The sequence below is a fragment of the Drosophila willistoni genome (genome assembly GCF_018902025.1).
Source record: "Drosophila willistoni isolate 14030-0811.24 chromosome XL unlocalized genomic scaffold, UCI_dwil_1.1 Seg141, whole genome shotgun sequence".
Lineage (NCBI taxonomy): Eukaryota > Metazoa > Arthropoda > Insecta > Diptera > Drosophilidae > Drosophila > Drosophila willistoni.
The window spans coordinates 8,389,629-8,413,124 of record NW_025814052.1 but is presented as its reverse complement, the minus strand read 5'-3'; the positions used below and the strand labels follow the sequence as shown (position 1 = coordinate 8,413,124).

General features: G+C 40.8%; 6 protein-coding genes across 8 annotated transcripts in view; 5 read left to right on the top strand and 1 right to left on the bottom strand.

Moving 5' to 3' along the window:
- LOC6648799 (homeobox protein B-H1) overlaps positions 1-10,179 on the top strand; it is a 43,388-nt gene extending 33,209 nt beyond the window's left edge. The window contains exons 4-6 of the mRNA XM_047011268.1: positions 7,686-7,875; positions 8,983-9,574; positions 9,639-10,179. Of these exons, the coding sequence (XP_046867224.1) occupies positions 7,686-7,875; positions 8,983-9,574; positions 9,639-9,951 (1,095 nt within the window). The 3' untranslated portion in view covers positions 9,952-10,179. The remainder of the gene's footprint in view (positions 1-7,685; positions 7,876-8,982; positions 9,575-9,638) is intronic.
- Positions 10,180-10,702: 523 nt separating this feature from the next.
- On the bottom strand, positions 10,703-11,952 carry LOC6648798. Its single transcript, XM_002071765.3, has one exon. It carries the CDS (start codon positions 11,736-11,738, stop codon positions 10,875-10,877), a length of 864 nt encoding a protein of 287 aa, XP_002071801.1. The 5' UTR covers positions 11,739-11,952; the 3' UTR covers positions 10,703-10,874.
- A 127-nt stretch (positions 11,953-12,079) lies between these two features.
- On the top strand, positions 12,080-14,591 carry LOC6648962 (N-chimaerin). The gene is made up of 4 exons (XM_002071764.4): positions 12,080-12,358; positions 12,414-13,586; positions 13,657-13,762; positions 14,108-14,591. Exons 1-4 carry the CDS (start codon positions 12,259-12,261, stop codon positions 14,265-14,267), a joined length of 1,539 nt encoding a protein of 512 aa, XP_002071800.1. The 5' UTR covers positions 12,080-12,258; the 3' UTR covers positions 14,268-14,591.
- A 257-nt stretch (positions 14,592-14,848) lies between these two features.
- On the top strand, positions 14,849-15,698 carry LOC111519316. Of its 2 annotated transcripts, XM_023179472.2 has the most exons (3): positions 14,849-14,922; positions 14,984-15,353; positions 15,414-15,698. In XM_023179472.2, the coding sequence occupies exons 1-3, from the start codon at positions 14,849-14,851 to the stop codon at positions 15,636-15,638; spliced, it is 669 nt and encodes a 222-aa protein (XP_023035240.1). In that variant the 3' UTR covers positions 15,639-15,698. The 2 variants fall into 2 exon arrangements, with proteins under 2 accessions (XP_023035240.1, XP_023035239.1); XM_023179471.2 differs by having other exon boundaries at positions 14,984-15,698.
- A 180-nt stretch (positions 15,699-15,878) lies between these two features.
- Positions 15,879-20,938, top strand: LOC6648960 (myosin-2 essential light chain). Of its 2 annotated transcripts, XM_015177155.3 has the most exons (3): positions 18,105-18,220; positions 18,307-18,334; positions 19,976-20,938. In XM_015177155.3, exons 1-3 carry the CDS (start codon positions 18,218-18,220, stop codon positions 20,386-20,388), a joined length of 444 nt encoding a protein of 147 aa, XP_015032641.1. In that variant the 5' UTR covers positions 18,105-18,217; the 3' UTR covers positions 20,389-20,938. The 2 variants fall into 2 exon arrangements, with proteins under 2 accessions (XP_023035018.2, XP_015032641.1); XM_023179250.2 differs by lacking the exons at positions 18,105-18,220; positions 18,307-18,334 and adding an exon at positions 15,879-17,547.
- Positions 20,939-21,903: 965 nt separating this feature from the next.
- LOC124460435 (formin-like protein 3) lies at positions 21,904-22,830 on the top strand. The gene is made up of 2 exons (XM_047011179.1): positions 21,904-22,679; positions 22,743-22,830. The coding sequence occupies exons 1-2, from the start codon at positions 21,904-21,906 to the stop codon at positions 22,828-22,830; spliced, it is 864 nt and encodes a 287-aa protein (XP_046867135.1).
- Positions 22,831-23,496: the final 666 nt, after the last annotated feature.

The window sequence follows — 23,496 nt, the reverse complement described above, 5'->3', positions numbered from 1 at the left end:
GTGCTGCAAAATTGTGGAAATTGCATATATGCAACGAACTTCATCCTCTCTCTCTCTCCCCTCTCGCTCTTACTATGTGGCAAAAGGAGATAGAAGAAGCACTACAAGCTTTCAGGTGACATATTCATGTGTGTGTGTGTGTGTGTGTGTGTGTGTGTGTGTGTGTGTGTGTGTGTAGTGCATCTACCTGTCTCTGTGTGTGTGCGTGAGTGGGTGGTTGGGTGTTCGGTTCGTTGGTTCTATGGGTATTTGAGAGGATTTGTCGATGGCTTTGAGGTTTGCCTTTATTGGTTTACTTCATCAACTTGCACAAATGTTGAACAAGAGGCCAGAGATGAGGTGTGGAATGAGTTGAGCAGATGAACTGGGACTGGGACTGGGACTGAGACTGGTACTGGGACTACTCCAGGGACTGAGGTAGGGTAAGCTGTGCCGCCGCATTGGTGGCTTGAAGGATAGCAGAATGAAATTCGAAGCGTGTGGAAATTTCATAACAACTTCCATCGTGCAATATTCAATTGACATTCAAAGGTATTCAGCATTTCGCGGCATATTTTTTTCAACAGAAAAAGTTGGGCATTTTCTTTTTTGCACGAGAGAGAGAGAGAGAGAGAGAGAGAGGGGGGTGGAAAGGAGGGGGCATAGAGATAAAGCCTTTTGCAGTTTTGTTGGATTAATTTTTTGTGAAACAAGCGACAAGCATTAATTTGTTTTACGCTAACTTAAAAACGGAACTAAAGGCTTGACTTTGAGTCTAGTTTTAGCTCATATATGTATGTATGTATGTATGTATGAGTACATGGCTCTAGTATTAATGACCTTTGCTTGACATTGGCAACTGGAAAATTGCCATTGCTCAAGCTTTTCAACTATTAATTACAATTGAAATGATATTTTAAATGCATCATGATTAATGATGCGATTCTTCTAATTATTTCAATGACACTGGGGAAGGGGTGGGGTGGGGAGGGGAGGTAAGGGAGGAATGTTGAAATGACTAAAAGGGGTGAATGGGGAAGGGAGGGAGCCTGAGTGAGTCTGGAACTGGCTTTGGGTCTGGTTCTGTGCAATGTCAAACATCTATTGCATTTCGACTCCCATTCAAACAATTAACAATTAGAAAAATAAATATTTAGTAATCATCTTAAAAGTTACATATTCATGTGCATAACAAAGCAACAATCGAGCAGCAAAGCCAAATAGTTTAGCAAAATAATACTTAATAATTAATTTGATTTGATCTCAATCAGTGTGACCAATTAAGTGAATCAGAAGATCATTTATAACAACAACAACAACAACAACACGAATTAAAAGTGTCCATTCGAAATGTGACGGGCCATTAAATTACTTATAACTGATTTGTGGCCTCTTCTTGCACGATTATTGTCAACCGAATGATGATACAGTCAATGGGCGGCAGAGAGAAACAATCTGCTAAATGATTACATCATATACTTAACTTGACCACTATCGTCCATCCGTTTGCCATTTGGCATTTACCCTCGGCCGCCTCCATTGCTTCATTTCTTCGATTTCAACAATTTTGTCGTTTTCCCTTTTCTATTCTTTGCTCTCTTCTTTTTTTGCCATTTGCCCAATACGTTAAGAATCACGATGTCAATTTGCTGATTGAAAATTTACGAGTATTATTATATATGTACATGTATGTCCTTTTCGGGGGAGCAACAGGGGAATCAGAGGGGTGTACTGTCCGGTTTTATGGACAATCCCCTCTAAACATTTGCGCTGGGTCACTATTCCGTTGGATGCGCTTGAATGGCACGCCTCCTTTGCTCCCCACCCACTTTGTCCTTTAAACCATCATCCCCAAACAGATCAGCGTTTTATTTATTGAAATATAAAGTCAGTTGGTTGCCCAGCAAATTGAATGATAATGTGGTCGATAAAGATGACCATGAGAGATGAAGAACTTTCATATTAAATAGATCTATGGCGCATCCTTAAGGATTGCCATCAAGAATAAGTTTCATACAAAACAAAAGAATATTATTTATAAATACTTTCTTACAATTAGTAATTAAAAATTTCAGTGGGGACGCCGAATTGACCTATCGTCTTTGGCACCAAAATTCGCAATGTTTTTACTTGATGTTAAGTTTACAAATGAATTAATATTTCTAAGATTTTCTAAAATAATTCGTTTAATAGCAAATTGGTCTTAATCTCGTGTCTTACAACCTTCACAGGATTTTTATCTATATTATTTGCATCTAAAACTTCTCCATAAATATTTGTAAAACACGACTTTTGATTTTTCCTTGCGAAAACCAATTTCGGTCAAATGACTATCGTGGCCAACGTGGCTAAATGAGTCCATTCGACCCACGCATTTTTGGATTTTTTCTAGCCTTGAATCTCAGTCATAATTTACATAAGAACGAAGGACAATGATTTGTGTGGATTAGGTATAGCTTAATCATCTGTTTTATAGAATACTTTACAAATTAATTTTCCAGCGCATTGTCCTCGGTAGATAAGTTGTCTAAGTGGCCCAGTCATTTAGGCAAGCAAAATCGAGGATACCAGGCTAGTGTATGGATGTAATTTTTGTCTAACAATGAGATTAAAGTTATCAATCTAGAAATAAATAATAAATAGTTACATGGATAGTTTAGATTAGATGATTAAAAAGTGTAAAACAGCATTCAAAAGGAGTTAAGTTTGTACCAGTGAAGACCATCGATTAAGCCGATGACTATTCTTGTCGAGGGGAGGTTTTCGGATGTGTTCACCAGTTTTAGAAATCAGGCCCTCAAAATATTGAATGACTGGGAGCTAATGCTCTTTACAAGTCAAACAAAATTTTGATTTCAACCCAAAAATAGAGAGAGCACAGCTTACTTTCAAACATAATTAGATAAAGCTAAGTGTCCGGAAGTTATACTAGACCAGATACTAATATAGAAACTAAATATTGAGAAAAGACTAAGGAAGACCTGCTTTGCCTTTTATTCACTTAGGAAAACCGTTGGAATAACTTGGGGTATGAAGATAATTTGGTAGATTGTTTTGCACAATTGTTACCTCGCCTTTGACTTGTATGATTCAAGGAAATATAAAATCAATAAACTCTCCAGGATCCTAAAATCAGATTGTTGAGCTACCACTGGCTAGAGGTGGAGAAATATCGATAGTGGACGCCATCGATAGTCGATGATAGTTTTTTCGAAACCAACGACAGTGACGATAGTGCCATCGATAGTTCTCCACCTCTACCACTGGCTGGAATTGTTCATGTTCAGCGACGGCACTTAATCTGGTTCTTGATATCCTTTTTATCGACCTTCTCATCAAACTTGCAGTCGCATTTGGAAGGCTCAGTTTAAAAGGTAGAAACTATTAGCTACCAAGTAACAGAGGATACTGTTGGATACGATTCACTCTGGAGAGAAAAAACAGATTATCCAATGACACAGCTTGAAAGAACCTGCATAGCCTCAAAGAAAGCAAAAACAGGATTATCACAATCAAAGTCAATTTAAACTTGAAGTCCGAGAGTAGAGACTGGTTGAACTCGGTTAGGGCAGTAAGTCTTGAATACCTGTCCCCGAAAAGGCGAAAAAGCTTGCCATGTTGGGATCTAACTCAACTCACAGTGTGGACTTGGAAGGACATCACAAAACTGTCTGTAACATTGGACAAACACTCAAAGGAAAGGACTCCTCTTTAACAGAAGGAATTCTGTAGGATGAAGAATACCCCAGAAACGGGACACTTACTTAGTTTGTGAGTGTTTTCTGGTCAGTGAGCCTAGACACCGGACTCTAGGGGCAACCAATGGGAGGATATAGCACAGTGGCACTGACATTGGACTGGACGGATTACTGAAAGAATGGAGAACCCTAGTGGATTAAAGCGGAGCACAACTCTGCAATGTTTCACCATTCATATCTATGTACCTAAATATGCCTTGTCTCATTTGTATTTGGTTTAACAGTTTCAACATGTAAATAACGAGAGTAGTGGAAAAAGTACTGTGAAAGAAACTAATACATATCATATAATATATTCACTGGCATAAAAAAAAGAGAAAGAAGATGGTGTGTGTGTGTGTGTGTGTGTGTGTGTGTGTGTGCCAGTGGCACCTAAACTCAATTCCCTCACGTCATTCAGTACGCTACCAAAACTGGAAAGTGAATTTCCGTTTTGAAAATTTATGGCATTTCCTATTTTGATTTCCGCACTCAAAATGAACTGAGATGGATAGATGGCTGGATGGATGGATGGATGGATGGATGATGATGGCATGGAATGGCTGCAATGGTTAGGTGTTTGTATCTGAATGGAATGGGCTGGATTAAGTTGGTTTTGGGGCCATTTTTCGGGGTATCATAATGACGATTGAATTTTTGGGCTACAGGCCTGATAGGAGAAGGGCGATGGCAATGAAGAGATGGATAGAGGGGCAGAAAGAGATAGAGATAGAGAAAGAAAAAGAGATAGAGAGGGAGAGGTGTCTTGTTTGGGACCGACTGGCAAATTGCAAAATGATATAATTCAATGAGAGTTGATTAAATTATCACAGAAGAGGAGTTGAAACAGGGCAGAAGGAAGGAAGCGCTGACGCACCGGACGAAACGCTTTACCAAAAACAGGGGATTGGGGTAAGGGCCTCCAACAGAAGGCGGATGAAATTGTTGTTGTTGTTGTTGTTGTTGTTGTTGTTGTTATCCCGCCTGTGTGTGCCTTGTTAATGAAATTTTCCGCTCCTTTAGCAGCCGACCCGACTCCATTTTCTCTCTCTCACACAGTGTTCGTGTGTTGGTGTGTAAGCTTTGTATGTGTGTGAGAGTGTGTGTGTGTGTGTGCTGCTATTTATTATTGCAAATTGTTGTTGCTGTTGGTACTGCCTTTTGTCTGTTGTTGCAACTGATGATGATGACGTTGATGTTGCATGATGAAATAACAAACCGGATTAATTTGATTTCGAAGTCAGGCCCAGGTCGAGGCCCAGTGCCAGGGCCCAGGCCCAAGTTGAATCTGCCAGTCTACTCCCCGCTCCCTCTGGAGTATCCCCCACCGGCCTGCCCCAGTGTTGCCTTGACTTGATTCGCTCTCTTCTCCTGGACCATCGCTTAATCTGCCTTTGCCTTTATCTCTGCCTCTGCCTCTGCCCCTTCCTGTGCCTTGGCATTGCTCTTCCTGTGGATATTGTGTCAGTGTGTACACTTGAGCATGTGTATAGAGTATATATATATATATATATATATATATAGGATGTATCGTTAGGTGTGTAGGTGTGTGTTGCTTACGAAATTAATTTGGCAGCAAGTTGACAGCACTTAAAAAGCATTTGGCAGGTAATTTGAGACACACTAATTGTTAGAAAAGATTCCTTCAAATCTCATGAAATTCATCCTTGAACAAAGGACGTACAAAGACTCTTGCTATGAGTCTGAAACAGTGAATGTTTAGGTATACCTAATAGAAGGTGTCTTTTCTTGACAAACACTTTAAACCTTATCATTAATAAGAAATGATAAACCTTTTTGCGGAACCCGTTGGATACTTTCAAAAGGATAGGAACTATTTCTACAAAACTTTAGAAGATCTTGGAGAGTCTATATTAATGCCAAATCAGCTGACCAATTCCAAATGATGTATTGTCTCTAAACTCTATTAAAAATATATGAAGCTAATACTTTTTATAACACATATATACCTATATATATTAAATATATTATAATTAGTATAATAAATCCAATTATTATACACTAGCCAACGAAATTGTTGTTAAAAAGTTCATCTTGTCCAATGAAAATACTCTGAATTATTAGTTTAACAATTTAAGAAGAGAAAATATCACCTTTAGGCTGATCTTAAATGAATAAATTTCCGAAAAAATGAAAAGCTTAAATCATTGCCAAAAGAAAAAGAGAAAAAGAAAAGGAAAAAAAGGAAACACCAATTCGTTGGCCAAAAAATTTGTCGTAAATTTTGTGGGACGCAACTGAACTCTCTGTAGGGAGGAGCTGAGATGTGAGCCCAGAGGCTGGCTGAGTGGCTGACTGTTCCCTACTTCATTCTTACAGATTTATAACCTTAGCCAAGTGGCAGAAACGTCATTTCATTTTTTCTCATCCAAAAAGAAAAACCCCTAGGAAGGCAGGGCGTAAAAGGAAGTGAAGGAAAACCTGACACAACCAAAAGCCAAAGTATTTTATCTTCGTTTGTCGGTGCCCACTTAAACCAAGCCAAACGATTTGTAGCGTTATGGAGGGAAATCCTTTAAATCGTGCCAAGAATTGAAGAGGAGCAGCAGCGGCAGGAGCACCATTTGGGGCCAGGAGGAGCACGAGTTGAGGGAGAAAGGAAAAAATGTGTCGCCGTCATGGTGCAAAAGGCATACCAAAGTTGCCCACTTTCTCCTCTTGCTCATCTTCATATTTCTGCCTCTCCTCCCCCTTCCCTTCACGGTCTCTTACCAATAGCTCTTCATTCCTATTTTGCATATTTTGCTTTTTATATTATAAATTTTCATAGAGAACTGGACGAAGGAACAGCCACTTCACTTGGTTTGCTCCCTTCTGTCGACTTTTACCCCTCCGCCAACCCACTGCCCTCCCTTCCTCCATCGATGGGCGGCGTTTTCTCCTCGTTTTTGCTTTTTTTCTACCAACTTTTTGTTGCGCACATGACTAATAGCAGAACTAAACGATTTGATGGACCAGAAAAATGATGACTTCTTTTTCAGTCTTTGCGTTTTTTTTTTTTTGGGGTAAGAGCGAGAGAGATAGAGCGAGAGAGGGGGAGAGAGAAAATCAAAAAAGTAGAGGGTGATGATTCCTTGTCTGCAGAGGGTTGAAGTCAAAGTTAAATCCTTTTTCATACCCTGCCTCAAGGGTCAATCGCTTTTCCTTCTGGTTTCATCGAGTGAAATGAGCAATTTTTCTATCCTCTCTATAGTTTTTTATACGTCTTCTCTGCATAGAGAGTATTTCAAAGTCGTTGGGTCTTTCCTTCCCATGTGTGTGTGTGTTTTTTTGTTAAGTGTGCTCGTTGCCCTGTTGTCGTGGCAAATCCTTTTATTGTGACAGTTGTTGTTGCCGCTGCTTCTGGTTTGCCTTTTGTGATCAACATTTAATGTTAAGAATCGGTTTAATGTTTTGGAAGATAATCTAATTTGGTCACTTATATGCGAATATGCGAATATATGTATATTATTTGCCATTCGCCATTCGCCATTATGTGTGGAGAGACCCAAAGACACACAAAGGCAAACCCAAGTCCATGATGGTCATGTTGTCATCGCCTGGCCGAGATACAGGACACCTTATATACACACATACATATATCATATATGTAGATACAATTCGAGAAGTGGGTGCCATCTTTGTCGCTTAAGCGTTTTCATAGTCCGAGTATTAGCATTTAAAAAACATTCAATTTACATTTTCCCCCCGCCTGCCTCATTTTGCAGCGTTTCCAATTTGAATGGGTTTTCCACTTTTTTTTTTCAATTTGCATGGCTGCTCATGGCCATATGGCCGAGAACCTAAAAGAAAGGGATAGATTGAAACAAAGAGACTGAGCGGAGAGGAGAATAATTTAGCCCATTTAAAATAAAGACTAAGAGACTTTTCGTCCATCATAATCACATCATTATCATATTTTTACTCCTAATCAATGTCAATTCATTTATTTGGAACTCTTGCTTACAGGTTTGGTTCCAGAATCGGCGTGCCAAATGGCGAAAGACGGAAAAGGTGTGGGGCGGCAGCACCATAATGGCTGAATATGGATTATATGGGGCAATGGTGAGGCATTCGTTGCCCTTGCCGGACACCATATTGAAATCGGCCAAGGATAACGATGCAGTGGCACCCTGGCTACTAGGTATGGAACAGAAATGTAAATGCAACAATCATATCGAACTTTCCAACACTTACAAATTTAGTTAACTAAACCAACACATACAAATACAAATACACGCACACACACACACACACACTCGCACTCAGAGCTTCTTTTAAACGAAGAAGATCTAAGAGAGTTTTTAATTAAATTTTCCAGGGGGATTATAAAATAGATAGCGAATAAAGCGCTGTGAAAATTGTGAGCATATTTGGCGAACGAATCGTCGAATCTCTCACACTATTTTGTCTTTATTTTGTCATATGTTTGGTACATTTCGACGAAATGACTTTGCGGATTAGCAGGGAGACGGGCAGACATTGGAATGGGAAATGAGGAACAAGTGCCCATCAGGGCTTCTGTGCGTGTCTATGGAGGGTGAATCCTCCGCTTCGATCCTTTTATTTGTTAATAATCGCTTAATAAATGCAAAATGCACACGCGAGACCAAACCGAGGAGGAGGGTTGGTTGAACTTTTCGCTTGGATCGAAGGGTGAGGCGTTGTCTGTTGTCTGTTTGCCCGGTTACCAGTTTCGAATGGTCTGGCGGGGGGTGTACGGGGCAGTTCTTATTTTATTTTGGCATTTATCGCTTATCTATTGTCCCATTGTTTGTGGCATACACATACATATATAAGTTCACTTCCTTTCTTCCCAATCCCAGTTGAGTGAGCTCTCTTTCTTTTCACAAATTAATTTCAAAGTATTGGGCCGTTAAGTGGCTTAACGAGGATTTAGATAGGAAACACTTTGTGGGTGGTGTGACTATATGTTCCATCTCCCTCTCACTCGTTCTGTGCGAGCGTGTGCTTTGGGTATTTATTGAGCGATTTTAATTAAGTTTAACTTGTCAAATTAGTTGGCAATTTTATTAAGACCGCATGATTTAGATGGAAATTATAATTAGAGTTTATTAAAAATTATGCAAAATGTTCTATTAATCGTTTAAATAGTAGAGAAAATGCCTAAGAGACTTTATTTTTTATTTTTTTTCCTTCTTTTTAAGGAAATTTTCAACTAAGATCTCGCAACTATTCCCTTTCCAGTAAAACTCTTCTTCCATTGCCGTCTCCCTTTAAAATAGTATTTTTGTCTCTTTTTCAGGCATGCATCGGAAATCAATTGAAGCTCAATCCGCTCTTAGGGATGACTCCGGCGTTAGTGATCACGAAGATTCCGCTGGATCCAAATCGGCGCACTCGGATGAATTGCGTGCCCTGAGCTCATCCACCGAATCTCTAAATGTGGTCAGTCCAGCGCCAAGCAGTTGTCCGACAACCGTGTCAACAGCGCCGCCAACATCGACCACGCCGCATGGCAGCAGTGGCTATGCGGCAGCCTCTTCGGCTGCCACCACGCCCACTGGCGGCGGGAATACCAATAGCTCGGGCTCACCGCCCATTGAGATGAGTTCACCATCGCCGCAGCAATCGCATGGACACTATATGCCCAGCAGTGGAGCAGTGGGACAAACTGCACCAACACCAAGCTATCATCCTTTGTTGGATGCAGCCAATGCGGCTGGGGCGGGGGCAGCTGCCTCAAGCAAAGATTTCCACTTGATTATGAATACTGCAGTGGCAGCAGCTGCAGCAGCCGCACACCAACAGCAACAACAACAACAACAACAACAGCAACAGGTGACATCGCATCACTTGGCTGCTGCCCTAATGGAGCACGATCCGGATGCGTTTAGGTGAGAAACATTAGTTTCTTTCTTTGATGATTTCTATATACATACGTATTCTTCTGTGTCTTAGAAACAATTCGATTGCCTGTCTGCGCGCCAAGGCCCAGGAGCATCAGGCTCGTCTCTTGAACAATGGCGGTCTCTTCCTGCAAGTGCGAAACTTTGCGGTTGCCCAAGCTCAAGCCCAGTGTGATATGCTCAAGAACGAGGAGGAGTACAATAACAACAGCATTAAGTCGCCTCCAGTGCCTGTTGGTGGTCCTGGTCATGGCAATGGTCCTGCCGCTGCTTCCCCTCATCCGGCGCTTTCATCATCCATTGCAGTCAGCAATAGACATTTGATTAAAATGGAGCTAAACTCGACAAATAGTGAAGATGTGTGACATCTAACGCAATAATTTATTTAATTATATATATACATATATAGGTATATATTAAAAGATGCAATGATCTCTTACCTTAATCCCTAACCCAAGCTACCAACATAGCTTCCCTCCCTTCCCTCTCCAACGACAACTGCTCAGCTAACCAAACAGATGACAAACCATTTTTTTTTAAATCATATTTTAAACCTACCGAATAAGTTCATTTTAGATGTAAAGAAAATTATATATGGGAAAAATAACAATATAATATTTTTAATAAATATTCGATATAACTTTTTTTTCATCAGAATAAATTAAATATTATTGTTTGACCGTTACTTTTAGTATGGTTGCCAGACTGCGCCCGCTAAACTATTATACTGACAGCTTTATTATGAACAACAGATGGCGCTTAAATGTTACAAAATTTGGCGACACTGAAAATACTGGTTCGCCCTCTATCTATCTTTTCCCAATCTTAAAAAGTGCTAAGGTCTGAGTAAAAGTCCTAAGGTCAAAGTCGAACCAGTGCTGTTATTAACAGTATAACGATGGGGCTCTGTTAATAAGAAAGTTGGGTGCTTTATATGTACATATATCATTTTCCAATCTTAATTTTTAGCATTATTTTATTGTTTAACACAGGATCTCGTCTTGTAAAACTTGCCAAGACGCTTTGACCAGATTCATAATAAACGTTTCTATATTTAAGACATTTTGGGTGCCCTTTTTTTTCCCAGCAACCCATACATTTGAAATGGCATCAAACTTAAATTTTTCTGCTGTGTCATTCAAATTTTGTATTGGCAAATTTTAACGATTATTAGGTACATTTAAAAAGAATGGTTTGTTTAAAAAAAGAAGAGGAAGAAGAAAATGCTGTGTAAATGAAACAATTGGTCTGGCAAAGTGAAAGTGAAATGTGCTCAATTTCTCCAACTCTAATCATTCATAATGAACTTTAGAAATCGCCTATAGTCGATACCACGATTTTTAAGGCCCACGTCGTGCATGCTTTTGGTAAGCTGGTCGAGTTCGTCGCATGAGAATTGATTATCGCCGCTATTCAAAAGAACGAGCAATCGTTGGGGCTCTATAAATCCCGTCTTTTGTGGATCCGCCTGCCGCAAGGCATCAATGAAGTCATCCCTTTTCGACAAATCCATGTCTATGGCATTGCGACCCACTGCCTGCAGATAGATCTTTGATTGATGTAATTTCTCCTCAGCATTCCTATCTCGCATAAACATTTGATCTACCAGTTTCTCATAATACACATTTCCGGCTGGATCCGAGCAGGAATTGAGCAAATGGAATACCTCCGATTCGGTTAAGCGATCATTGCCCATTGTCATTAGCAATTTTCGGAGAAACGCATACGCCAATTTACCTGTTTGTCCTCTATCATACAGACGCAGGCTTTGGAGCATTTCCTCGCGGCTGGCAGTTCCATTCGTTTCTGGTGAATTGGCCAGGCAGCAGTACAATGTCAAAACTAGCTCGAAATTAACGCGTTTGGGCATTTTTCCACCAGCCAAAGGATTACGCTCACGATACACAAACTCTGACATCTTGGCGTGTAGCCAGTTTTCGCTTGGATCCATGCCCATGGATCGCAGGCAATCCAGGACGTCTGTCAAAGCGATGCACTCACTCTCATTATCCCACACAAAGAGATCGAAAATTTCCCGCAATATTGACACCAACGGCAACATGTGCAGCAGTTCGCATCTCTTGTGGAAGAATCCAAGATTGCAGGGCACATGAACGTTCTGGTCACTCGGCACAGCCCGTTTTGCCAACATTTTTAAAAAAAATTTTGATCTAAAATTTCCGAAAATTTACAAAGTTAATTTTGAAAGACGGCAAATGAGAATGTGAATCAATGTATCGAAATATTTATCTTTAGGGACGCTGGAAAATAATAAGGCAGCCAAAATATTTTAAGTGTAGAAACGGATGTAGGAATGTTAACAAGTTTTACAAGAGATCCAGAGAGATACACTTTAGGACGTTTACTCAGACCCTAAACAGTTTTTAAGATTGGGAAAAGATAGATAGAGGGCGAACCACTATTTTCAGTGTCGCTGCAAATGCTTTTTATGGGCGTCATCTAGCGACCGCATTGAACAGCAAGACATACGGCAGCACTGTAACATTTGGGCCCAGACTGGCCAGACTTGACAAGAATGTTGATTTTAATTTAATTTTTTTTTTTTTTTGTATTAATGAATCTTTTGTTTATTGCATTCGAAAATAAAAACAAAGCCAATAGACTGATTAGTGCTTTAAGCATTAACTGTGATTTAAATCCATTTACTCGAAATGCCCCGCAGTGGAGCAGCCGTAGCCGCAGCAGGAACAGCAGCGGGAACGGGAGCGGGTGAACCCAGTTCCCCAGTTCAAAAAGTCTGGAAGCCAGAATGTAAGTAAATGTAAGTGCACATTCAAATTGGAAAGCTCAAATGGGTCTCACACAGTATACAAAATCCAATTGGAGGCACCTACTCCCAAGCCGTTGTTATGCCAACGCATTCAGCGGAATGCTGATCCTCAAGATGCAATTGAAGAATCAGCCAGACGCCTTTATGGCAAGGAATATCACGGCATCATGGGCCATGCCGAAGCCGAACAATTGTTACTGGGAGGAGGAGATCATACCCAGGAGAGTAACTATTTAATACGTCGCAGTCCCACAGCGGATGGCTACTTCACCCTGAGTCTTCTTTACAATGGCAAAGTCAAGCATTTTAAATTGTACCACAAGCCGGGCTGTGGTCACTATCTAAGCGAGGAGGTCAAACGTTTCGATACCATCTATGACATGGTGGCCGATGGCCTCATCAATTTTCATATGCAACTCCATGCTAGCCCAATCATACAGCAAATCAATCAGCAAACCAAGAACTGTTACCAACAGAGTCCCTACATGACCCTTAACAAGCGCAAATTGCGCGCCCTATCCAGTGAACTGAAGCGAAAAACCGAAGAAGTGGCCAAGGAAAAGGATGAGAAACCCAAGCCATTGGATCAACTGCAGCAGCAGCAACAACAACAACAACAATCCGAGTCTGCACAGCCTCAGGCGACGCAGGCGGGTCTGAGAATACGTAAGAGCCTTGCCTTGGATGCGGATCCCATGCCATTGATCTATGAGAAAGTGCATAACTTTAAGGTGCACACCTTCAAGGGTCTCAATTGGTGTGAGTTTTGTGCAAATTTCCTATGGGGATTCACTGCGCAGGGTGTTAAATGTGAAGCCTGTGGATTTGTGGCCCACAGCAAGTGCTCCGAATTGGTTCCGCCCAAATGTGTGCCCGATCTGAAGCGAATACGCGGTGTCTTTGGCACTGATCTGACCACCATGGTACAGTTGGACGTACGCCATCAGATTCCGTTTGTGGTGCGACGATGTGTGGAGGAGGTGGAGGCCAGAGGAATGCTTCAGGAGGGTATATATCGTGTCTCTGGCTTTGCCGATGAAATCGAGGCCCTCAAATTGGCCCTTGATCGAGATGGCGAGAAGACTGATATGACAGAGGCAGCCTATGGCAATGTCAATGTCATTGCTGGCACACTGAAGCTCTATCTGAGATTATTACCAGTACCATTGATCACATTCCAGGCTTATCCCAGTTTCATGAATGCTGGCCGTAAGTATAGAGTATATATTCAAGCCTTTTCCTTTCTGTAATGGTCATTCCTTTCACTTGCCATTTCTAGGTCAATCCAATCAAGTGGAGCAGATGCAGCTGATGTCAGAGGCAGTGCGTCATCTGCCTCCAGCTCATTATAGCTGTTTGCAATACATGCTAGAGCATTTGAAACGGTGAGCCATTGACTTGATTAACAATGCATTCATTGTTCACATCTGTGTCACATCTCAAGTCTATGGATATGATTCAGTTCAGCTATTCTCCTCCTACTTGAACAAAGAAAATCTGACGGGATTACCCGGATATAGTGTTTTGCATGGAACACATATTAGATAGTTTTTGCTTACATCATTAGCAAGCAACTTAGTTTAATAACACATATCTGAAAACCCAATTGGAAGACCTTTCTATAAGACAGACAGATATTTGTAGGCATAACTCTCTATATCCATGCAGATGTGTCGCATATGTTATATAAATACGAATACTGATTGATTTTTTTTTTTTTTGTATTATAGTGTGGCCTCCCATTACGCCGTAAATAAAATGAATGAGCACAATTTGGCTACTGTATTTGCGCCCACATTGATAGCCACACCACAGCATATGACAAATCTCACGGAGGAGATATTCATGCTATCCTCATTGATTCAACATTGTGAGACAATATTTGCCTGAACAATGTGAAAGCGAAGCCGGATATTTGCCTTGAAGGCAGCTAAGCAAATGAAAAGAAGAGGGAACGAAAGATGGAAGAACGTCTCTTGTTTGTCTCACTCTTACACCGATGTGGAGAAGATCTTAATTTAGTTTACCTTTATATAGATATATATATATATATATATTTATATTTGTATTTATTTATTAATTTAAATCTATGTCTACCACCCAATGATTCCACCAAAAACAAGTCTAGAATTTTAAGATAATGATTTTGAAAATCCTTAAAACGCAAATTGTACGAATTTATCGAATTTGGAAACCATTTACAAAATGTATTTTGAAAAATCGTATTATATAATATACGGATTTATATTTATTGAACTAAACTTGATCATTTCCATTGTTTCCAATTAGCATAAGCCTTTTCGCAGGACCCAATTTTAAAAGTATTCGAATCATAGCAGGCCAAAAACCTTGCTTTAAATCAATTTTTCAAATCCATTTCGAGCTGATACTAGTGTCATCCATAAAAAACGTTTAGTTCGATTTTTTTTGGAATTGGAAACTAAGTTGAAATAGCAGCAGAAGATTCCAATATGAGTAAGCAACAGTTGCCTGAGAACACTAATCCCAGCGGTGGGGTGAACAATGGTCCCAACATTCAGGCTATGTGAGTAGAAAAGTGCAAGGGAAAAAGGCGAATTGATTGAAGATCCTCCATCTATTTGTAGTCCGGTTGTAGTTCAGCCAGAGTGTCCGAATATTGCCATAAATGTGGTAGTTGACCCAGTCAATGGGCAGCCAGCAAGCGTCAACTATGTTGAGTGGTGGGTCCCATCGGAGCCGCAGTATGTGGATCCGAATGCACCTGTTGTACATTCGTTTATGTTTTGGCGTCAACCCGACGGCAGCTATGACATGATCACGCTGGAGGAACCGTTTACCGAGCAGGAAATAGCCGTGCGGGAAATTCTCATGGAGGATGGGCCGCTAATTGTGTTAACCGGCTCGAATGGTGAAATCTATTACAATCCCGAGGATACGGTCACCCTGGATATCGATGATGATGCTCGTGTGTTCCTTATAGATCCTGGTGACAGTGTAGGTTCCTATGTGAACGTAGAAGGTAATCAAGGGGGTGAGACATTGAATGTATTGCAGGAATGCTGTGGACAGGTTATTGATCAAATGGTTGGAATAGAGCAGACTGCACCTCTCACCAATGGTGCTGTGTCGACAGCTAATCCCAATAATGTCCAGACCCAAAACGTACAAGGTGCGGCGGAGAACAGTTCAGATGACGATAATCCCTTGGAAGTGGTCAATCGTAGTCCGGAGAACAAGAAGCGTTGCTATGGCTTGAACCGTAACTTTCGTTACCCATAAAATAGTCGATTAATTCCATGTTCAATGTTATCTGAAGAAAATGACGTGACAAAATAATTTAATCTCTTGCATTTTTCTAGAACTCCATTGAAATCATCGTAAATTTTCATCAAGTAGGCGCTGCCTGTTTGAATTCCCAATTTGACAAATGAATTTTCAGGTTTCTGTTTTCTTTTTTAATCATAGGAGGCTGGAAAGTCAATATACCAAACCGAGAGCATGTTCATTTTCATTCTACTTTACTCCTTCCAACGTAACGCAAGTTCGACATAATAATTTTACTTTATTATAATTTATATTATTTACAAGTTTTAAGACGAATCTAAAGTGACAAAATTGTTTGTATCAAATTTTTCGACAAGTCAAACGCGATTTTTGCTTAAAATGCTATCACACGCGAAAAAACATAAAAAAACCACGTCGTCGATCTATTTCCTCAATCCAAGGCCTGTACTGGCTTATATGGTGCCTGTAGAAGACGAAGACGAAGACCAAGCCGGGTTATACGAGATGGAACGACCGACCTGCTCAAGGAACAGGCATGATGCTACATCTTCCAGCAGTTCAATTCGCACAAAAACCATTGTGGAGGTGGATCCCAGGACTGGTGGTCCAAAAGTGCGGCATGAGCGATACGAGAGTTCGGAGGATACAGAAAGCTCGACGGGAAGTTCGACGGCAAGTTCATCTGGTAGAAGGGACTATAGGCAGAATAGTCGCGAGCCTATGTTGGTGCTGAAACGGGCTCAGGCCAAGTTAAATCTCCATTATGACATGGATAAGTCCGTACAGACGGGGCAATCAGCGGGGATGGTGCCGCGTAGACTGCTGAGGTCTACTCGGGCTGGGCCATCTACAAACGTAGCCCACAGACAGGATAAGAGCACATCGATGCCGTCCCAAGGCATTAATTGCACCACTTTGATGTCCTCGCAAGGCGCATATAAGAATACGATGTCCTCGCTAAGCGTATATAAGAATACTATGGTGGATGTGGCTACTTCCGTCAGAGGTTCGAGAATGGACAGGGCTACTTCAATGGTAGGTCTTGGAGCTGGATTTGGATCCAGCTACGATGACAGCGATTCGGAGCATTCCCCCGATCACACGCTGGAAAATTTGTGCTACGCTCTAAGCATGTATGATGTTTCTCTGGAAACATTTACCAGAGGCGTGGAGCTAGTACGAAAGGAGGACGCAAAGTTGATGGCCGAAGGACAGAAATTAATGATCGACGGACAGGCGATTGCTAGTGCATCGACAGAAACTATATGCAGCTTTGTCTCTATGCCCCCCGAAATATCCACGAGCACCATAACAGTAGCTGAGAGCTACTACGATGCAGAGACTGAGGCAACGCCAGATAAAACCTATTGCGATGTAGGAACGGAGGCAACTCCAACCAAGAGCGACGCATCTATTGAGACGGAACGAGAATCGTGCCATTGTCGCTGCAACTGCGAGGCGAAATTGGAGGAACTGAAAAAGTCCATGATTGAAATTAAAGCATATCTTAATAGCGAATATCAGGTGATATCAATGAAACGCCTTGACGAGTTATCCAATGAATCTCAGGAACAAGATTCATCCAACGGAGAATGGCTACCCGGGACTCTACTCAATAGCAGCTGCTGTACCTTTGAATTCATTGAAGCCACTGATAGCCAATACGAAAGTTCAAGCACCGACGAGGAAAACATCCCAGTCCTAACTAAAGATGAAACACTCGAAAACATGATGGACGTCATAGGTGGAAAGCGCTTAAATATATCCAAAACTAATTTGCGGCGGCCCAGGCGGTCTGTATCGATGGACCCCAAGCTCTTCAGGGACACCGAAAGTTCACCAAGGGATCAGGATGACGACACGGAACCAGCCGATGTGCCTCTATCGAAGGCTGAACTTGCGGGTATGAAACAGATATAGAAAATCTATATGTATTTCGTATTTTTTAAAAATTATTGAATGTATGCACATCAGAGGTTTTGGCAACCGTCGCTTACTAAGTGGATCGTCTGACCAAATTAGGTCCATTGTATTGCTGTTTCATTGGTTTCTACCTTATAAATATATATATACGTGCCAAAGTATATTCATAAATCAATATTTTCATGATTTTTTTTTTCCAAATTCAACAAGGGTTTAGACAATCAGCAAGCTCAAAGAAAATGTTTTTGACAGTTATTTTTCAAATTTACTCGAAATCCTAGCAGCTCCAATTTTTACCTTGGGGGAATTATAGAAACTTTTCTCTCTAGAATTTTTGAGCTTTCCCTCAACGTAGAATTCATTAGTAGCTATAGTTTGCTTATTTTCTGACTTACAATCAATTTAATTCTCTAATCGATAACTCTTTATGCCGGTCACGCAAAATCGCCGACACGCGGCCATCTCTGATTTTGAGTCACCAAACAAAAAATCGATAGAGATGACAAAATCATCGATAGCTAGTACAGAATCGGAATTTTGTCAAATAAATACCGTCGCTGTTGTTACTGTTTTTGCTGTTGCTTCGTATTTCCCGTGTGTTTTCTGTGTGTTGTTTTCTTTTCCCCCTTACTCAAAAATCACAAATCAATATGGTAAGTGGAATACCAACCGAGAATTGAAAAAATCTTCCACAAACCTAATTTTTGACAAATGTTTTGTACAATTTTTATTTTTACAGGCAGCTTACACCGAGGATCAGTTAGCTGGTGAGTGTTCCTGTGTGTGTAAGCGTGTGCGTATGTGTGTGTGTGAGTGCGTTTTGTGGGTGGGTGTGGATTGTGGGTTGCAGTTCAAAGTGCCAACAATTCAGGTCTTAAGAAAGAAAACAGAAGAAACAAATTGAATTTTGCATGCGCTGGCAAAACTTTTTGTTGTCTGTCGCATTCAGTGTGTGTGTGTATGAGTGTAATTTTGGTGGTATGAGTGTGTGTCCATGTGTATGTGAAAGTATGTTACACATCTCATATGCATGAATCATTGATAAAGATAAAGATAAAGATAAAGATAAAAAGACATCAAAATTGAAGATGAGGGGAACGAACCGATCGAACTGGTTCGCCTTTAACACATTAATGACTCACCCGGCAAGCAGCAGCGGCGACACCACCAACAACAAAAACAACATGAAAAGATTAGATTATGATGGAAGAGAGCGAGAGCGACAGTAAAAACGAGAGAGCCAGCCGGTGACCAGGACTCACTGCATCACTGCATGACTGCAACATCCAATCTGAGCTGCATCTGTGGGCAGACTTTTGATTTATACAAAAGCAAAATGTTGCAAGTTGCCATTTAAGGCTCCCGCTTTCCCACCATCACCACCAACACCACTATATCAGACACCTCCCCTCCATCCTTCCGTTCTTCCTGCCCGCCAAGCAAATCGTTCTCTTGCCCTCTCTCTTTCGCTCATTGATAACTTAATCAAAATCAATTGACGGTTTAACTCGAATTCGAATTCGCTTCTTGTGACGTCATCTTGACTGACCGCCTTAGCGCCGTCGCCGCCCCATTGTTGTAGTTGTTGTGTTTCAGTGGAGCTTTTTAGTCATTACCTAAAATGGCAATATTCAATTTTTATGGCCATATTTGGCATGTTGCATGGTGGAGAGCAACGCATTGATAACATATTGACAAAAAACACACAATGTTGTGACGGCATTTACAAGCCGATTCATTGTATACACTAAAGTTAAATTGCTTTTCAAAAACATGTAAAATCGGTCTACCGTAGAAGAAAACCCAAGAATATCGGGTAATCTCTTCGATTATGTCATTTGGCATGGCTAAAAGATAACATTCTTGATAGCGTATCATTTAAAAGAAAAAAAGAAAGATTAATGTGATAATCAATACTGAAATTCTAATCATTTTGTACAGATGGATGTCCTTGTTGAAGGTTACTTATTGTTAGATCTCTTTCAAAAACGTGACTAACCCTTCAAAAGGACACTATAAACACATATGTATCGTCTGGGTTATAGTGGGGAAACTTAATAGTCTGGTTAGGGTATGTGAAAAACCGAAACGCACTTAACACACACACACACACACACACATAAAATATCTGTTGTAGTTGTCACTATGGATTCGGATGAGGCCATCTGTTGCAGGTTCTCTCTTCCTCTCAGTAGCACTTAAATCATTCAGCGAAACGGTTACCACCCAATCTCAGCATCCTTCTACACATTTATTATGTATTACTACACTAATCATGTGAAGCCCACATTTACCACACTGGAAGGTTTGGCTAAACTCTCCTCCCCTCCTTGCTATTCACCACCCACCGATCCAACTCCTACTCAACCTAAGATACTAATGTGTGATTCCCTCTTTTCTTCCCATAGAATTCCAGGAGGCCTTCAATTTGTTCGACAATCGAGGTGATGGCAAAATCCAATTGAGCCAAGTGGGTGAATGTCTGCGTGCCTTGGGCCAAAATCCTACCGAATCGGACGTGAAGAAATGCACACACCAATTGAAATCGGATGAGAGGATCTCGTTTGAAGTCTTTTTGCCTATATATCAGGCGATATCAAAGGCACGCTCCGGCGACACCGCCGATGATTTCATTGAGGGTCTGCGCCATTTCGATAAGGATGCCAGCGGTTACATATCCTCGGCCGAATTGCGTCATCTGTTGACCACCTTGGGTGAGAAATTGACAGACGAGGAGGTGGAACAGCTGTTGGCCAATATGGAGGACCAGCAAGGCAATATCAACTACGAGGAGTTCGTGCACATGGTCATGAGCGGTTAACTGCTCCATCGTAATCATAATCATCATCATCATCATCAACAACAGGTGATGAAGATTGCAGATCGGATATGATCAGATGTACTTACTCTTAGAGAAGCAGCAGCAACCAACCTATCCAATAATAATACACTTAATTAAACACCTGCCACGAGCTAGTTAACCGCCGTTGTTCATTCCGCCAAAATAACGAAGAAAGAAAATCCAATTCCAAAAAGAAAACTACCTTTAGTTTCTACGGCAACATTTTGTTTGTATTCAAACTATTCTTTTTTTTTTTTTGTTCGACCATTTATTTTTTGTGTAAGATTCGGCTATAGAAATCTGATGTATATCGAAAGACGATAACAATGCTCCGAATTAAATATATAGATACATATGTTTCAAAAGCGATTCGAAATGATCTTTTTGGTTTTTGAATTGCTTTCACTTCCATCTTTTGTAAACCTTTACAAATACACACATACACATCTAAAATGTTTAAATGTATTGTATGTACAAAAAAAAAAGATGTATTTATATATATATTCATAAAATCTGTTATACACCAAGATTCTGGCGTCATTTTTGTTTCTTATCACCATATATCCATTTATATCTATATCTTATACTATATATCTACACAGTAAGACTCGGAAGTCTATCCAAAACTGAAGTATTTCTAAATTAAAATCGGTCGTTATACGAAGATATATTAGAGTGTAATTCAATTTACATATAACAAGCGCATTTCTAAACGTTTTACATGTGTCTTTTTTTTGTAATAATTTAATACTTGTATTTAATAAATAATAAACAGGAAACATAACTGAATTGTAGGCCTTTTTATAAACGAAAGAAAATTGAAAAAATAGAGAAAAATAAGAATCCACCTTATATGAAACCCAAGGCTGAAAATTGTGTTTTTATTTCCTCAAAGGGGTTCTCACCCATCGGTGAGAGACTTAATCTAGCTTTCAAATTGATTTGGATTTGGATTAATTACCCACAGCACTCCCCAGGCTGGGCACAAGATGAAGGAAATGCCTCATAAACGAAGGCGGAGCAGCATTTTTCCACAAAATATAAACACTTCCTCGAATTGCTTCACAGAAAAATCTGTGACAATTTACAACTAGTTACATAGTTGGCCAACAAGCTCTTGGCCCCTAAATGTGGCCAAAAAAAGACCATTCCAAACATGATTTATATCGAAAGGAAAAGCGGTTCGCGTAAACCGGACCAGGACCAGGGTCTGGGTCTCTTGCTTACTATGGGTCTCTATTGATATTGGGCCATTTTAGTTTTTAGTGCGTTCATTTAGAGTGACCATTTTACTGCCGGCCCCAAAGCACGGGGAGTGGGAGTGGGAGTTGGTAGGAGGATAACCAGTTATCTCTGGCAAGTGCGTAAACTTCCGTTTTGTCATTTTCATCTTTTTTGCGTTTTCGGTTTTCAATTGGGAAATTGTATAAAAACCTAGAGCCACCTTCAATGGGTTCAGCAAACGTTGAGCAACCACTCAGGTGATCAGGCGTTATGATCACTTTATCAATGGAGCTAGTCCTTGGCCTGGTGCTGCTGCTAGGAGTTGCTGCCAATGGCCAGCAATTGTTCTTGATGCGACCCCAGAGATCCCTTTATGAGGCTCCAAGCCTGGGTTGGAATACGATTGGTTCATTTGGTGGCATAAATCCAATTGGACTGGGTCACATGAGCAAGGATGAGCTGATAACTCTGCTGGATGCCTGGCGCGAGGTGGAAGAGGAGAGTAAACTACCAGAGACAATCGCACCACCTGCTCCGCCACCTCCACCTCCACCTACACCACCACCGCCACCTCCACCACCACCACCACCTCCACCGACGCCACCAACACCAGTACTTCCTCCACCTCCACCGCCTCCTCCAGTGGTTATAGCACCGCAAATTCCTCCACCAGGTGCACCCGTAACAGTACGCCTCCCAGCATTTGTGCCTGTCCAATTGGCTGCCATGTGGACACCTCCACTGGGAGGAGTTGCAGCTGCAGCTGGTGGAGTTGCTGCAGCTGGAGCTGGAGCTGGAGTCACTGAAGCTGCCAATGCGGAAGTGGCAGCTTCTCGACTCTTCCGCTTTATGCCGTTGCCGGTGATGGCCGGTTCGGCCCGTTCTCGTCCTCCGGCTCAGCAACAGGTGAAGAACACATTGGACAGCATTGAAGCCGAGCTCTCAGCGCCGGCTCCCAAATTGGTCAAGCCCAAACCGAAGACAACTTTGCCACAGAAACCTAAACTGGCTTCAGCTTCCTCCCTTCCACCTTCGTTTCGTCCGAGGTAAGGCTCTACACATACATATATATTCCTATATCATACAACATTTCTCATTTTAATATACAGATTTGGTTTGCCTCCATATCTGGCCAATGCTCCTGGACGCTTGGAATTGGTTCCCTCATCACAGATTATTGGCGATTGGCGAGAGTAATCCAAAGAACAAAAATCCATATGTTTCTCATGGCATTTTGTTTTGTATTTTTATTTTTTGTTTTTTTTTTTGTTATATTTAAGTTCATGTTTTCCTTATACCCCGAAATACATCATCAGTCATAGGTTTAATTGAAATGAATAACTCTCGTTTTGCTATGTGGAATTCGATTTGAAGATTAGATCGAACCAGGGATATACATGAACAGATGGGTGGGAGTTGCACCTAACAAGTGGGACGACTTAAGTACTTGAACAACTTTTGAATAATAGTGAACTCAATTTAAAAATTATTTTAGATATTGGATTCTTTCATTTCTCAGCATTTGAAGGATTTGGATTTAACAGAAATCACTTCGATGAGTTTATTTGGAGCTCACTTGTTGATTATAAAATGAAGCAAAATTGAAAATGACTCTTTCATATGCTCAAAATCTAATTTATATAAAGTACAATAAAAAAATGTAAGGCTATGACCGTCTATGATAAAAAATATGACTCTAAAAGAAGTCGAAAATGATTAAAAGAGGGCGTCATCATGAGGAATCAGGTAGTGGGGTTCAATTATCTATTCAAAAATATGTATGTATGTATGTAGGTTATGATTTGGAAATTTTCGATACTTGTAATCAGAAGAAAGATTTGAGGAAGAGTAGAAAGTATGATC

Excerpts from the sequence above, each read along its gene's own strand:
- LOC6648962 (XM_002071764.4), top strand. The coding sequence starts at position 12,259 with ATGCCCCGCAGTGGAGCAGCCGTAGCCGCAGCAGGAACAGCAGCGGGA. Across the intron at positions 12,359-12,413 it reads AAAAGTCTGGAAGCCAGAAT|TATACAAAATCCAATTGGAG; the intron begins GTAAGTAAATGT and ends GGTCTCACACAG. Across the intron at positions 13,587-13,656 it reads CAGTTTCATGAATGCTGGCC|GTCAATCCAATCAAGTGGAG; the intron begins GTAAGTATAGAG and ends TGCCATTTCTAG.
- LOC111519316 (XM_023179471.2), top strand. The coding sequence starts at position 14,849 with ATGAGTAAGCAACAGTTGCCTGAGAACACTAATCCCAGCGGTGGGGTG. Across the intron at positions 14,923-14,983 it reads GGTCCCAACATTCAGGCTAT|TCCGGTTGTAGTTCAGCCAG; the intron begins GTGAGTAGAAAA and ends ATCTATTTGTAG.
- LOC6648798 (XM_002071765.3), bottom strand. The coding sequence starts at position 11,738 with ATGTTGGCAAAACGGGCTGTGCCGAGTGACCAGAACGTTCATGTGCCC.
- LOC6648960 (XM_023179250.2), top strand. The coding sequence starts at position 16,023 with ATGCTATCACACGCGAAAAAACATAAAAAAACCACGTCGTCGATCTAT. Across the intron at positions 17,548-19,975 it reads ATCGAAGGCTGAACTTGCGG|AATTCCAGGAGGCCTTCAAT; the intron begins GTATGAAACAGA and ends TTCTTCCCATAG.
- LOC124460435 (XM_047011179.1), top strand. The coding sequence starts at position 21,904 with ATGATCACTTTATCAATGGAGCTAGTCCTTGGCCTGGTGCTGCTGCTA. Across the intron at positions 22,680-22,742 it reads CCACCTTCGTTTCGTCCGAG|ATTTGGTTTGCCTCCATATC; the intron begins GTAAGGCTCTAC and ends TTTAATATACAG.